Source organism: Chamaea fasciata, unplaced genomic scaffold (genome assembly GCF_029207755.1).
Source record: "Chamaea fasciata isolate MVZ Bird 193981 ecotype frontalis unplaced genomic scaffold, bChaFas1.0.hap1 SCAF_14, whole genome shotgun sequence".
NCBI lineage: Eukaryota > Metazoa > Chordata > Aves > Passeriformes > Sylviidae > Chamaea > Chamaea fasciata.
The window spans coordinates 13,181,897-13,195,692 of record NW_027094099.1 but is presented as its reverse complement, the minus strand read 5'-3'; the positions used below and the strand labels follow the sequence as shown (position 1 = coordinate 13,195,692).

General features: G+C 47.1%; 1 protein-coding gene across 2 annotated transcripts in view; it reads right to left on the bottom strand.

Annotated features, from left to right (window-relative positions):
• Window positions 1-13,796, bottom strand: part of NTRK3 (neurotrophic receptor tyrosine kinase 3) — a 206,906-nt gene that overhangs the window by 20,192 nt on the left and 172,918 nt on the right. Inside the window, exons 15-16 of one of the 2 annotated variants that reach the window (XM_066196725.1) lie at window positions 11,936-12,179; window positions 994-1,068 (exon numbers count right to left, since the gene is read on the bottom strand). In XM_066196725.1, coding sequence (XP_066052822.1) covers window positions 994-1,068; window positions 11,936-12,179 — 319 coding nt within the window. The remainder of the gene's footprint in view (window positions 1-993; window positions 1,069-11,935; window positions 12,180-13,796) is intronic. The other variant, XM_066196726.1, reaches the window with a different exon arrangement.

Sequence of the window (13,796 nt, the reverse complement as noted above, 5' to 3'; positions counted from 1 at the left end):
AGCTCCATCCACTTCCAAAATGGACTCAAGCAAAGACTCCCTAACTGTCTGGATCAACAGAGCATTTCCTTGCGTGCCAGCAGAAAAATCCGACAGGACAACCAAGTTGGATGTTTGCTGCTCTCTCAGGCTCCTGCAGCTCAGCCTCAGCAGCCCTGCAGCTTCTTGGAGGAGGCTTGTGACAGCTGGGGACACTGAGCTGAGGATCCTGCAGTGAGCACCACGGGATGCTGGGTTTGCTCTGTGGGAGGGAGGGCAGGGTGAACAGAGATGTCACCAACCCCCTGCAGGTTCACACGGCTCATGTGGCTCCCATCAGCCACACCCTTGGCAGAACCAAACTCCTTTGCTCTGTCAGAGCTTCCAACTCACAGCAACCCCTCACCACCTCTCCCCTGGCCAAGGGATGGGAGCAGCAGTGGGAAGTGTTGGGTGACATCCACTCAATCACAGCTGCAGACACTCAGTCAGGCACCCAGAGTGTGTCCAGACCAGCACACAAAAGGCATCAGGGCTGGCATGTGACAATCCAACCACTCAGATGGTCTGGCCCATGCCAGTTTGACTGTGCAATTAGCTCTTGAGAGGACAACACAGAACAGGGACAGTCCCAGTGAGTAGTGCAAATGCCAAGCTGCTTGGAGGCATGGGGTAGTTTAGCTGCATGGAGACAAACCATGCTGTACTTGCTGCCATCAGAAGCCAAGGACAGCCCACACTGTCCACTAGTGCAGACACAGCCAGGACACCTACAGAGGAAGGTGGCACTGAGGACTTCTGCATTCATCCCATGTTATCTCACCATCCAGGGAAGTCCCAGAGAGTGGCTATAGTAGAAATGTGTGCAGTTCCCATCACAGACAAGAGCCCCCTCACTGCCAAACGCACAAGACCCGACCTATTCCCAAATCCACAGAACCCCAGGTGTCATTTCATGCCCAAGCAGCACCAGTCCCCCACTTCCAGCTGCCCCAGGGTTGGGGATCCACTCACTGTTGCAGCTGCCGACGGTGCCAGTCTCTGTCGCTGCCACGCTGCGCTGAGCTGGCCCTTCAGACGCGGCCCTTCCTGACAGTGAATGGGGGAAAACAAGGGGAGGAGACAAACAAAAGAGAAGGGAAGGGTGAGAGAGGGAGGGAGGGATGGGGGGGATGAAGCAAGGGGACAAGAAGGGAAAGGGTGTGTCTTTAACTGAACCAAAAGTCTTTCGCTGGCTGCAACATACCAACACTACACAACCTTTGCTGTGAGGTCATGGCACAGGTGAGACCCTCTGGCCCCTGTGACAACCACTTCACACCCCACACAATCACCTGCACCAGTGCAGAGGGAGGGTGAGCTGGGCAAGAGTCAAGGGGGACTCAGCCTCCTGAAACTTCTCCTTGGACTGTGAGGCCACATAGAATGGTCACACAGAATGTCATCCCTTGAGGGACCCAGAATTCTTCTCCAGACAAAAGAAATTTTAGGATGCTTGAGCATTTCCTCTGTATCTGGTACTTCAGCATCCTGCTTCTTGCCCATTGCCAGCCCTCCTGGGCATGGTGCAGGGACTCATCTCCCTCTGCCAGCAGAGTGAGGCCCAGGCCTGATGTCTTCACTGAACAAGTTTAGGCCAGCCAGAGTTAAGGGTATTGTTGGCCAAATGTCCCAGTGAAGCACCTCACACATCACCCTACACTGGACCAAAAGTCTTTGTCCCATCAGTACTGTCGCAGGTTGGGGAAGAAAATACTTTATCCCACAACTTCAAATCACCCACAAACCTGCCAGGACTCAAAGTTTAGAAAGGGACAGGGGAAGCAAAATTCTGGGGCGGGAAACACAGCACTACATTTTCCTCTGCATCAATGTAGGAAAGATTTGGGGAATGGGAGAGAGGAAAAGGGGTAGGGATCTCAATGAGCGCATTAAGAGTGAATGACAGGCACGAAGTCTGCTGACTCTCCGAAGATGTTTGTGTTTCCACTGGGACAAAATCCCAAGATGGAAAGGCAGTTGGCAAACACAGTGGTTTGTGGGTATACTTCTGCCTGTAATACTGAGGAACTCAGGCTGAGAGCTGCCTGGGGAATACCCAAAATACCTCAGTACAGGGTGTGTCCATCTGGTCATTGCCCTGGGCACCTGCCCACCCTGCACCAGCAGTGGAAACTGAGCTGCTGAATGTAGCTGGCAGCTCATTCTGCTTGGGGAATTGCCCATTGGATGACTGACTCACCTCCCTTCCAAAAAAGTTGAGGTAGGAATTGTACAGGAAAAGACTTAGAAAATTGTTTCATGCTGTTTGTTTAAATTGCCTCTGCGTTACACTTGGGGGAAAACAGAAGAGAAGCCTATGCATAAAACTGCATCCTAAAGCCAGCTGTGGCAGAGGCATGGATGTTGGAAAGGAGCAGAGCAAATGAAGTCATCCAGCAGTGGGGAAAAAACATCAATATAATATAGTGCAGAACAAAGCAAATTCTACCTCAAACACAGAGCTGAAAGGGAAACATCTCCCTCTGTCAGATCTATTAGCATGCATTTATTCCAATAACAAATAACTAACCTGGAGAGTAACCCAAACCTGATTTATTTCTCCATCTAAGTAAATATGTAGAGGCAGTCAAATTTGAGAGTAAAACCCACTGATCTCATATGTTTTTTTAAATATGTTGAAAAAAATAGGAGTGAAATTTCTGCCTTGCTGCCAGGGGATGCTGGCAAAGCATTTGAGCTATAGATATTGTATCTTGTCACTAATGACTGCAGGGAACTAAAAGGGATTTGGATTTTTTAATGCTTCACATTAATTGATAATTTGGTCTCAGAATCCACAGTGGAACAGAGGATTTGCTATATTGGATCTGTCTAGTGGCCCATAAAATCTGGCGTCTTTCCTCAGTGATGCTCAGAAAAATTATCATCCAGTGTCTTTGCTTATAAGATTTTTGGCCATTCCTGTAAGGATCATACAGGAGAAAGGGGCAGAAGGTCCCTCTGGCCTACACAGCAAACATCTCCAAAACCCTGAAATGTGGGTTTGGCAGAGTTCTCTATATATATTTGTTTTTTGATTTGGTGTTTTTGGGGTGTTTTTTTTTTTTTTGTTTTTTGGTTTTTGTTGTTGTTGTTGTTTGGTTTTGGTTTGTTGTGGGTTTTTGGGGGGTTTTTTTGGCTTTTTTATAGCAAGAAAGAAACTCTTTAGCGACAACCATTCTCAACAGATACACTGCGGCTTTAGCTCTTGGTCTCCACAGTCCAAATAGAGAGGAGGTGGACTTGTGTTTTCAGAAGGCAGACAGGAATATGGCTGAGGCCAGAGTGGGGAGATGCCTTCTGCTGAGCAGAACACTATTGATTAGGCAGTATAAAGATTTCCCTCACTAATTCCTTTAGCAATCTTATCATGTGTCGCCCACATAATTGGATGGGGAAGGGAGAGGTGGAATCACTTAAGCGTTCAAAGCTCAACACACACTGAGAAAAGATTCCCATTTCGTGTGTGTGTGCAATTTTGTGCATCGTTGCCCCTTGATTGTACATTGAACACGCTTTCTTTGACAGCCGAGCCCTAAACAGCCTGGGTATTAAAGCTGCTTGCAAAAAGGGGCTTTCTCCAGCCTGCTGCGGGGGGAGAAGGAGCTCGCTGGGGCTGTGAGAGAGGCAGGACTATGAAATTAGGGGGGGATCAGGAAGGGGAAGCCTGGAGAAACTCTGACCATGCAGGAATCAGCAGGAAAAAAGAAAAGCAGTGTTTTCCCTCCATGCAAGCATCTTAATTAGGGATGTTGATGAAGATACTTGCATTTTAATTTTTTTAGGGAGGCATTCAGTTTGTCATGAAGCAAAGCATAATTTATCCATGATCTCACTAAACTGGTTTATAACATCTCTGCCTCCAGTTTCTTTGCTGATCACACCGAGGTTTGGGGGTGCTCCCCCACCTTTCCTGATCAATATGTCACCACACAAATGATCTCTTGGCTGCAGCCATGGTAAAGGAGAGCTGAGATCATAGTCCTGCAGGTGGGAAGGCAGGAGGAAGCCAGTGGCCAGCTGGGCTGCAGTGAGGAAATGGGTTTAACAACCTAGACACGATGAGAGAGCAGAGTTTTACATTTACACATTCCAGTCTCGATGGACTGTAAGTGGCAGTGCTCCTCCCAAAGCATGAACAGTTCATGACCCACACTCCTTCTGGTCCACCTCTGTTGGAATAATGAAGCTAAAATAATATGCTGGCATAAGGTTCTCTACCTTCTCCTGCTCTATCTGCAGTTTAAATCAGTTTAAATTTAAATGCAGTTTAAATTTTTACCCACCTTGGTAAAACCCAGAACCATCAGTGCCTCTGATCTACTGTGTGCAAAAACCTCCCTTGTTTTGGGTGAAACCACAGTGAAACACGTTTTGGATGATCTCCACCATGGGAGAGTCTATCTTGCTCAAAATGAGGCATGGAGCTCTTTTCCCTGTCTGTCACAGCTTTCAGGATAATGAGATGTTCCAAGTGGAGACAGCAGGAGGAAGCGAGCACACTGCATGCAGGCAGCCTCTAGCAGGTGTTGGGAACCACACTTGGACAAAACAAATTAAAACAGGGGAAAGAAAAACAGTTTCACAATCAGGGGAGGGGAAAAACTACTCAAGTATGGATGGAGATAACAAGTTGCTTCTCTTGCCTCTCTAGATCTGTTGGCTGCAGCCAGGGAGCACTGAAAATAGAAAAGAGTCCTGCCCTCCACAGTAAAGTTTTATGCAAAGGGAATTGCTTTGAAGGAAAGGGTTCCTGAACTTCCCTGCAGGAAATTTGCTGTTTCAGGTTTTTACAGCAGAGGTGACAGGCTTGGGTAGTTTGTCTGCATTGAGAAACAACCCCAGCTTTCTGAACTGAAGTGAGTCTAACTTCTGGGTATGGTGTCACTACCCCAGTGATGGCTCCAGAATTTGATTGGTTATTCCCAGGATTCTCTCCAGATCCCAGGAAAGCAGAGATCAGCCTGGACAGCTTTTAAGAGCAGTCGAAGTCCAGTCAGCATGGACAAGGACTGGAAGAATCATCTCAGTTGAATCCAAACTTGTCACATACATCCTCTGGTGTTTTAGGTCAGGAAACACTGAACAACAAACAATTCCTCCCTGTTTGGGTACATCTTTGGCCTCTGCAAATGGAAGGTTAAAAACCATCAGGAAGCTAAAATGAAAGGCTTTGAACTCCCAGCCCTCTGGACCTCAGCCTGATATTTGGGAGAAATCAAAAGCCTCAATTCAAATGCCTGGGAATAGGGGCTGAGCTTTGATTGAAAGACCCTAAGCTTGATAAGCTCTCGGTAGGTATGTGGAGGGTTTGGGGGAACACATGGATTCAGCTGGAGGTCAGTGTTTAGGTGAATATTGAGACTGTATTAAACTAAAATTCTGAGCCAAATGACTTGCAATGACAGCAGCAACATACCCCGAGCAGGAGAAGAGGTGAGCGTGGAGGTCAAGTACCAGAACAGGGAGTTTTTATTTCCCAAAAACAAACCGCTCTTTTGTGCCTGTGCTTCAAAGAAGATGTCACCAGATTGTGAGAGCTCTTCACCTGCCACATCCCTCTCATTACTGGAATGAAATAAATGGCAACAGCATGAAAACAGCAACTCAAGCAGGAGAACAACAGGTAGACATTGAGAAAAAGGGGAGGGAGAAAACAGGGTGCGGATGCAGGTCTTGACAGGGTGGAGAATTAGGGCAATTACCGTTTCTGAGTAAATGCCAGGAATACAGCACAACCTAATTTCCCCAATTAATTCTTCTGCACTTGAGCTGCTTTGTGTGAAGGGCTCTTAAGGTTTCGAACAGGAGAGAAAAAAAAAAAAAAGACTCAACATTTGTTTTTCCCTCAGTGTAGAAACGGGGAAGTGTTGAGGCAAAGTGTCTGGCTAAAACACAAGATGATGCTGTTACCTCTTCCTTTCAGGAGATAAGGAGCTGTGCCACAAATTCAATTTGCAGAGGTTTTTATAGGAGCCACAGAGATATCAAAGACCAGCACATTCAATATCACAGTGACTTTTCCTGCACGCAGAGCACACCAGGACAGGCACAGAGACACTTCACCCACACACCCACATTGAGCCATTCCCTCACCTCCCCTCTTTCCAACCCTACTGCAGCCTGGGAGGAATCTGGTTCCTCTGCCCACAAAACCTCAGTCAGAGCAGTTGTGAGGCACCATGGCATGACCCATCCACACCTAAAGAGGCACACAGATGTCACCTAGGGGAAATGATGGCAATAAGAGCAAGGACAGAAATAGCAAATGTGGGGCTGGGGTGGTGGGATACCTGGGGTAAACAGATATTGAGAAGGGCATGTAATACTTTCAAACACAGGCTCTTGCACATAGGAAAACTGTGGCTCTGCTTGACTGGCACATCCACATCTCCAGGTCACTGTGAGACTTTTTTGCCCCTGCTCTTTTAGCTCTGACAAAACAAGATACCTTTCCAGAATCCAAGCTAAGAAGGAGAAAATTAAAACACTACTCGCTTCTAAGTCCTCTTCCTAATAGAACATACATTTATAGATGTGAAACCCTCCCAAAACCTGAGAAGAGAAGATGGAGAGAAAGCAGCACATCACATTTTCCACCTCAGAGAAGGGCTAGAAGAGGAAAAGTCTTTGCACAGATGCATCTACACAGCACTGAGGTGCTGGGAATGGAAGCTGAACGTGACACACACATTGTACCTTCTACAAGAGATCCCCCACAACAGCCAGCATGGCCAGCATGAACCCATCAGCGCTGAACTGAGCCTGAGGACACTGTCTGGGGGCACAGCCTGGCTCATTGTCTGTCCAGAGTTGACTTACAGCCAGGGTACACTGGGTCTACCAGAAAACCTGAGAGTGGCAGCTTGTTTTCCCTCCCAAAGTGAGGCAGTACCACATCCCAGCTAGAAATTCAGAGGGAGTTTTCCTCCCCTGTGCCTGTTGGCATTTCCCTTAGCAGGTGATGGTTCAGAGCCCCAGCACACTCACCACAGGGCTCCATCCTGGTGCTGGCAGGGCTGGGCAGAAGTTCTCCTGTGCTGGGATCCACCTCTCATGCTGCACACACACTGCATGAGCTGCATAGCAAAACCACAAAGAGAGCACCAGGGGGCTGACAGTGGGTATTGTGCAGCTGATGAGATCTAAGGGGCTCCGTCAAGTCTGCACAAAAAGGCAGCTGGGAGAGTAGAGCTGACTCTCTGCAGAGAGTTCAGAGCTGGTGGGAACAGAGCAGCAGTGATGGTGTGATTATTTTGGAGCCCTCCATCGAGGAGACTGTGGGTCAGACTAAATCCAGTTTCATTGCAAGGCTTGTCTGTTAGTCTTATCTTGCATGCTGGATGAGCCTCCAAAGGAGCACGACCCAGGCAGCTGCTAAATCTCAGTGATCTATTGCACACACCCAAACTTCACTGGAAAAATAAATGGCTCTATCCATGAGAAAGAAGCCAATCTTGAATGGTAGAGGAAAAGAGAAAAAAGTAAGAGATGCCCTAGATGGGAGATGGTCATCAGAAAGCAACCTTAAATGGGTACTGAAAATTATCAAGAATATGGGGCTTTTGCTGGCCATTTTAAAGAAAGAGAAGAAAAAATGTTTACACAGTAAACCTTCATGCTTCAGAGGAGGAGAGATTCCAGACTTTTTAAGAAACACTGACCTAAGGCCAAAGTCATAGCAGAAATGTTTTGGTTCTGATGGTCTAAGGGTGTAAGAGCCAAGGTTCATGGGAAGAGATATTAATCTTTTATTAAACCAACTGATACAACAGAAAATAACAATAAAAAAGAAGAACCCAGAAAGGGTTTGTGCACCTAAAATTCATTCTTTCTCCCCCTTCCAACAATACCGTGTGTTCTATTAAAAGATATTACTTCTTCCTGCAAACCTTGTTTCTCCCAAATCCAAAAAGTGCTCCAGAGTGGTGAGGACACAGAAACAGGAAGCATTTTTGTCATTATGTATATCTCTGTATTGCTAGAAATAAAAAAAATTAAAAAATAAAAAATAAATAAAAAAAAAAAAGAAACATTTCCAGAGCCCTTTTCAAATCCTGCGCTCTTTTTTTTTTTTTTTTTTTTTTTTGACAAGCAGGTGTGCTCTGCACGTTGAAATGACCAGGAGAACACTCAGGACTGACCTCTGAAAGGATGGAGCTAAATCCCTAAAAGGTTGTAAGCCTAGCCCAGGATTTGGAGCAGGATGTCAGAAGAGCAGGACAGAGGATATATGGACAGAGGGATGTCTTCAAGAGGTTCAATGTCTACATAAATCCTTACTCTATTTGGCATGTGTATTCACTGCTGATGTCCCACCCATGCCAGGACATCACCTCAAGGAGTCTTGACTACAATTTAAGACTGACTTCTCATCTAAAGATGAAGAAATACTGCCCTTTCCCTGGACAGCTGCCACATGAGTTTGTTTTGGAACTGAATTACACATTTTGGAGGAAAAATGGAAAATCATCTGGGCAATACTGGAGCTTGGGTGGGTCCAGAGCCACAGGAAGGGCTCTTGGAGCAACCAAACCCCAGTGTGCAGAGTGAAAGAACAGCTCGGGATTCTGATCTCAGCCCTGGTGATGCTCCCAGCTCTGGCACTGCCGCACAGCCACCGTGACATCTTCCAGGACAGCACTGGGCAGGCACCCTGTGCCTCACTTGCTGCAGTCTCCATGCCACCCTCAGCTTGGCTGAGGCACAACGTCCCTGACCTGCAGCGTCCCACCACCTGCTGTCACAGTCCTGAGTCATACCTAAAAAAAATCGCCTACTCACACGGGTTTTTTAGAGAAAACAACAAGGCAAATGAAATCCGCCCAAACCTTTCCTCTCCAGCATGGATATATTCCGTCCCGCCTTCCCACAGAGACCCACACCAAAGATTACACAGCACGTTACACAACACAGCGCAGAAAAGCTTCTTCAGCAACCCTGCCTTCCCTCTCCACACAGAGGCTGGGCTCCTTCTCCCTGTCTCCCCAGTTCCTCCACTTCCCTCCGCTTTCCACTCAGATGCTGCTCCACTTCTCCCCAGCACTCCCACCTCCACAATCATTTTCTGTCCATCCTGGCATCTGGAAAGGAGGTTAAAAGGCAACAGCTGACGGGATCCCTCTGTGATGCAGGAGGAAAAGGATGCATCTGTTTTCAGGCACAGCATGGGGAGCTTGCAGAGAGGGGGAACAAGGCTCTCTGCTGTTTTTGTTACGCAAATGTTTGTTTTCTGTATCCAAATGTGTAACAGAAAATTAAGCAGTTCACCTTTGTTAAAGCAATTTTGCATCCCACAAATGCAGGAGCCAGATGGTGTATTTTCTTTGTCTTAAAAGATTAAAAAATGGGAAAGAAAGGAAATGGCTAGGAATTAATCCTCAGCCTGGAACACGGTAATATATCCGCATACCCAGTTATCCAGGCTTGCGGGGCCTGGGCAGGAGCAAACACAGAGACCCAGCAGACTGAAGCCAGTCTGCTTGCAGAGAGCTCCAGTCCTGTCACTTTGTGTCAGCTTGGGGTGGGATTTCTCCATATTTCCAGAAGATGACAAATTACAGCTTCTCCCAGGGCTGCAGCTTGGACACACCAAGCAATATTTTCTAGAACCAGCTGGAGCAGAACTTTTCTCCAGGTCTCACTGCTGGCAATGGCAGGCTGTCTAAAGGGGAAAGCTGCCATGCACAAACACTGGGAAACAGAGTGGGAAACTTCACCAGGCAGATCATAGATGTGACCAGAGACAGCAATGAAGACTTTGAAAGTTCAACTCTTCAGCCAAATCTCCAACTTTCATAGCTGAGACCAAGGAGCCCTTCGGTTCTGCCAATTGAACTTCTTTGCTCATGCTCTGGGAGGAGTGTGGTTGGACTATGGCTGGAGGAGGGGTGAAGGACACCTGGCCCCCAGAATTCTGCTCTTTGCTGGCCTGGGGAGGCTTTCCCAGCTCTGTCACCAATTCCTGCTTTGGCCTCGGGCAAGTGATGTAAACCCTCTGCCCCTCATGCCACCAGTATAAATATGGGCAATTGGAACCTTATCTTCCCAGAAACCTTCTTTGCACTTTAACAAAGATAAGGCCTCCACGAATTAACTTCAAAAGTTTTAAACATGCTGAAAATAAGTGAAAACAAAGAAAGGAAAGTCAGCTAAGAACAAAAGGCTGTGATGGTCTGAAACTCAGCTCTTGCTCTGGTAAGTAGGTGATAACTTCTTACTACTTTAGTGATAAGTGGCAATTTGTGTATGCAGAGAAAAGTCCACTACAGAGCCTTACAACACTGCGTGAGACAGCACGGAGCAGTCCTCAACAAAGCACTTTGCACAGACAGGATGAGGGCTACAGGACACCACCACAGAGAAGACAAAAAAATCCCATGACAATAAACTGGCCTGTGGAGATCATCTGAGCCCTCCCAGCTGCGTGGAGCAATTCCTCCCCTTGCACAGAGAGCTCTTGGTGCTGCAGGAGCACCAGCTGGGCTGGGATTGTCTTCAGCAGTGTGACACTGCCTGTGATTGGGGCAGGATTAACAGGGCTGAAGGGAAGAAGGCAGGCTAGAACTTGGGTGGTCACATGTGCTGCTTCTCATCCTCCTTGGGCCCTTCTATTTCCTACTCATTCCTTCCTGAAGTTTCAGCAGTTATGGGACCACATCACCTCTCTTTCCTCATCACTGCCCAGTAACTGCACTGAGACCTTTTCCCAGCATGGGCTTTTCTGCTGCACAGTGAAGATTGGTTCCCTCACTGGTAATTAAACCCAGCGGCCATCCGGTGTTCTGGCCTAGGAGAGGTGATTTGTCTCAGCACAATTCTGATCCCGTTTTCCCTCTTCCCCAACACAGTAACTGCACTGGGCAGCCATCAAATAATGAAAACTTCCTGACTCAGATCAAGACAATAGGCCACCAGTTTCTGGGTAGCTGGGATAAATCATCCTCAAAGCCAAACATACATGTTGTAAGCAGAAATAAATCAGCCCCAGTGCAAGCATCAGGCTAGAAACCATGGCTCCCTAGCCTGAGAAGCCCTTCTCTGCTGGTGGATGGTCCAGAAACACACTCCTACTCCAGTGTGCTCCAAACACTTCTCACATCACATTTCTCCTGTAGCTGGGAAGGGAAACACTCTGTTCCCCCAGGGATGCTGCCATCAGGCAGGCAGGACAGTGCAGACAGGTACAGAGGGAGTGTGCAAGACAAGGGAACAGTGTGAGCACAAATCACAAGAGAAAAGGCTGGAAAGGCATTCCTGGCTCATTGAGTCTCTCCCCAGAGACGAGTACAGGATTAGCCTCTACACTAAACCCATGTGTTTTTATCTAGTTGCTTCCTGAAGTTCTTTAATGACAGGCTCTCAGCAACCTACCCCTGGCAAATTATTCCATTGTTTAAATGATGACCCTGCTGGAAAAAAAAATGCTCTGAGGTCAAACCTAAATTGACTATTATTTCCTCTTCCATATTTTATGCACTTATCAGTCACTCTTTCCATTGCCTTCTGTCTAGGTCCCTGTATTAAGTTTCTTTGATCTAACACCAGAGGTCACAGCCTGTAATATTTGTCATCTCTCTAGATTACCTTTAATTTGTCAATGTCTTCAAAAACAAGGAATAAAAATAGGCAGTAAGGATGGAATGATTTCAGAGCCATCCAAAGGCATGTGACTCTGTGCTGGGGTATAACAGAGTATGTGTGTAGGCATCTGCATGGGTGTCTGAACTACAAGCATGGCCAGGACTGAACAGGATTAAGGACAGTGGTTTAGGGATGCTTCATCAACTTCTGTGCACATGTTTCAATGAGGTAATAACTGCAAGTGAGCCCAAGGGCTCCAAAAACTGATTTACTGTAACATTTCCTATCTCCCTTTGCTCTGAGCATTAGAGTGCCACTGCAGCTGCCTTACCCTGTAGTAATCAGTGCTGTAGACATCTCTTGACATCCCAAAGTCTCCAATCTTCACCAGTAGGTTGGCTCCAACCAAGCAGTTCCTGGTGGCCAGGTCTCTGTGGACAAAGTGCTGGGAGGCAAGGTACACCATTCCAGAGGCGATCTGGCTGGCGATGTGGAGCATCTGGGATAGCCCTAGCTCCCCTTTGGCTTGTCGAGGCTGCCCATCCACGAGGATCATAGCATCTGGGCCGTGTGCCCTGTAGGGAGGAAAAAGCAAAAAAAGCACAGAGTTGGGTCTCAGGAGTGACCAGAAGGCAGGAATCCTACACAGGCACTGTTCTTGCTGGATGGGGACCAGCCCCCAGCTCTACACTCTGAGGACAGATAGCTTCAGGGGAAAGGAAGAGAGAAAAGCTTAAGAAACAACAGGAGGCTGAGGGAACATCTGCTGGGTGAGGGGGTGCCATATATACTTATCCTGTCCTGTGTACTGCACACAACCTCTTATGGCCACAGATGGAGACAGACTGCCAGGACAGAGGGACCACTGGCTTGAGGCAGCCTGGACACTTTGGCAAGACCTCTGCAAAAGTAATGAGCCCTCAGATATTTACATTTTCTCCAGTTAATTCTTATACTGTTGAAAATGCCCCAAAGGCAGAGATATCACCCCCTTTTCTTCCAAAGTTGCCATGTTTCTGCTACCTAATCTCTCAATCCCAAACAGCCTCATCTCTTTTCCCCATATCACCAGCAAACCACCCCTGATCAATACCAATACAGCCAGAGATCACAGAAAATGTTTCAGAGGAACATCAGCAGCTTCATCCCTGTAAACCCCTTTTATGTCCTGAACTGTCCCAGAGGTAACACAGGTACTGTGAACTGTGGCAGCATGAGCACAGGTACAAAGTTTAGCCCTGAATGTCAGAAGGTGCAGAGAACACCCTGGGCAACAAAAGGAAATATTTTGTTGAACCAAGTGCGTCGTAAATGCAGGACTTCAGGTCAGTCTTATTCCTGTCCTGTCCCTTTTTTGTCTTCACTGTGTGCTGAGCTTTTCTGTTGTGCTCCTTCTGTGATGCTTCTTCCCTGGCAGAGCTCACCCTGTGGTGAAGGTGGAATAACAAAAGCCATCATATTTAGGGAAATGCAAGAGATGTTGCTGTGACCTTCCTCCTTGTGACTAACACACAGCACAGCAAATCCTCTGAGGCTTTCATACTGTTCCCATTGCGATGATGCTTGGTGTGTCCTATGTAGTACGTCTTTCTCTCCCTTCTCTCCTTTTCTCCATCCCAAATGGTTATAATCCAGAAGAAAGAAGAATTAGCGCATTTATGAGATGAACATAGGATATTGGTACATTTAGTTATGTCAAGAAGGCTATAGAGAATATGAGAAGGGTATGCCCGTCTTTTCTTGGGGAAAGGAGTTGAAACAGAGAGGCCATAACATTAGGTGGATTCCCTGTTAAAGAACAGTTGGAGTTTTTCTCCATTCTGAATTGATGGAGGCTTTGGGGGGAAGAAATCCCCATTCTGGCTTCCTCTTCTGAAATTCTTTTTCTGTCCCATGACAGTCCAGCTGTGGTTCTGCTTCACAGGAAGGTGAACACCAGAACTATGCAAGTTTTCTAACAAAGTCTATTGCCTGGCTGAGCTAACAGCAAATGGCAACAACTTACTACACACTGCAGAGTGGGTCTATAATGGCAATGTGCTGTTGTCCCTACTTCAAAACTGCTGCTGACCCAGACAGGAATCAAAGGCTGGAAAACCAGCAACCAAAGGAAAAGGGGGAAATGATGGACACCCTCAGTGAGCAGAGAGAGATGTGGTGACTGCAGACCCCAAAGCAGTGGGGGGTTGTGC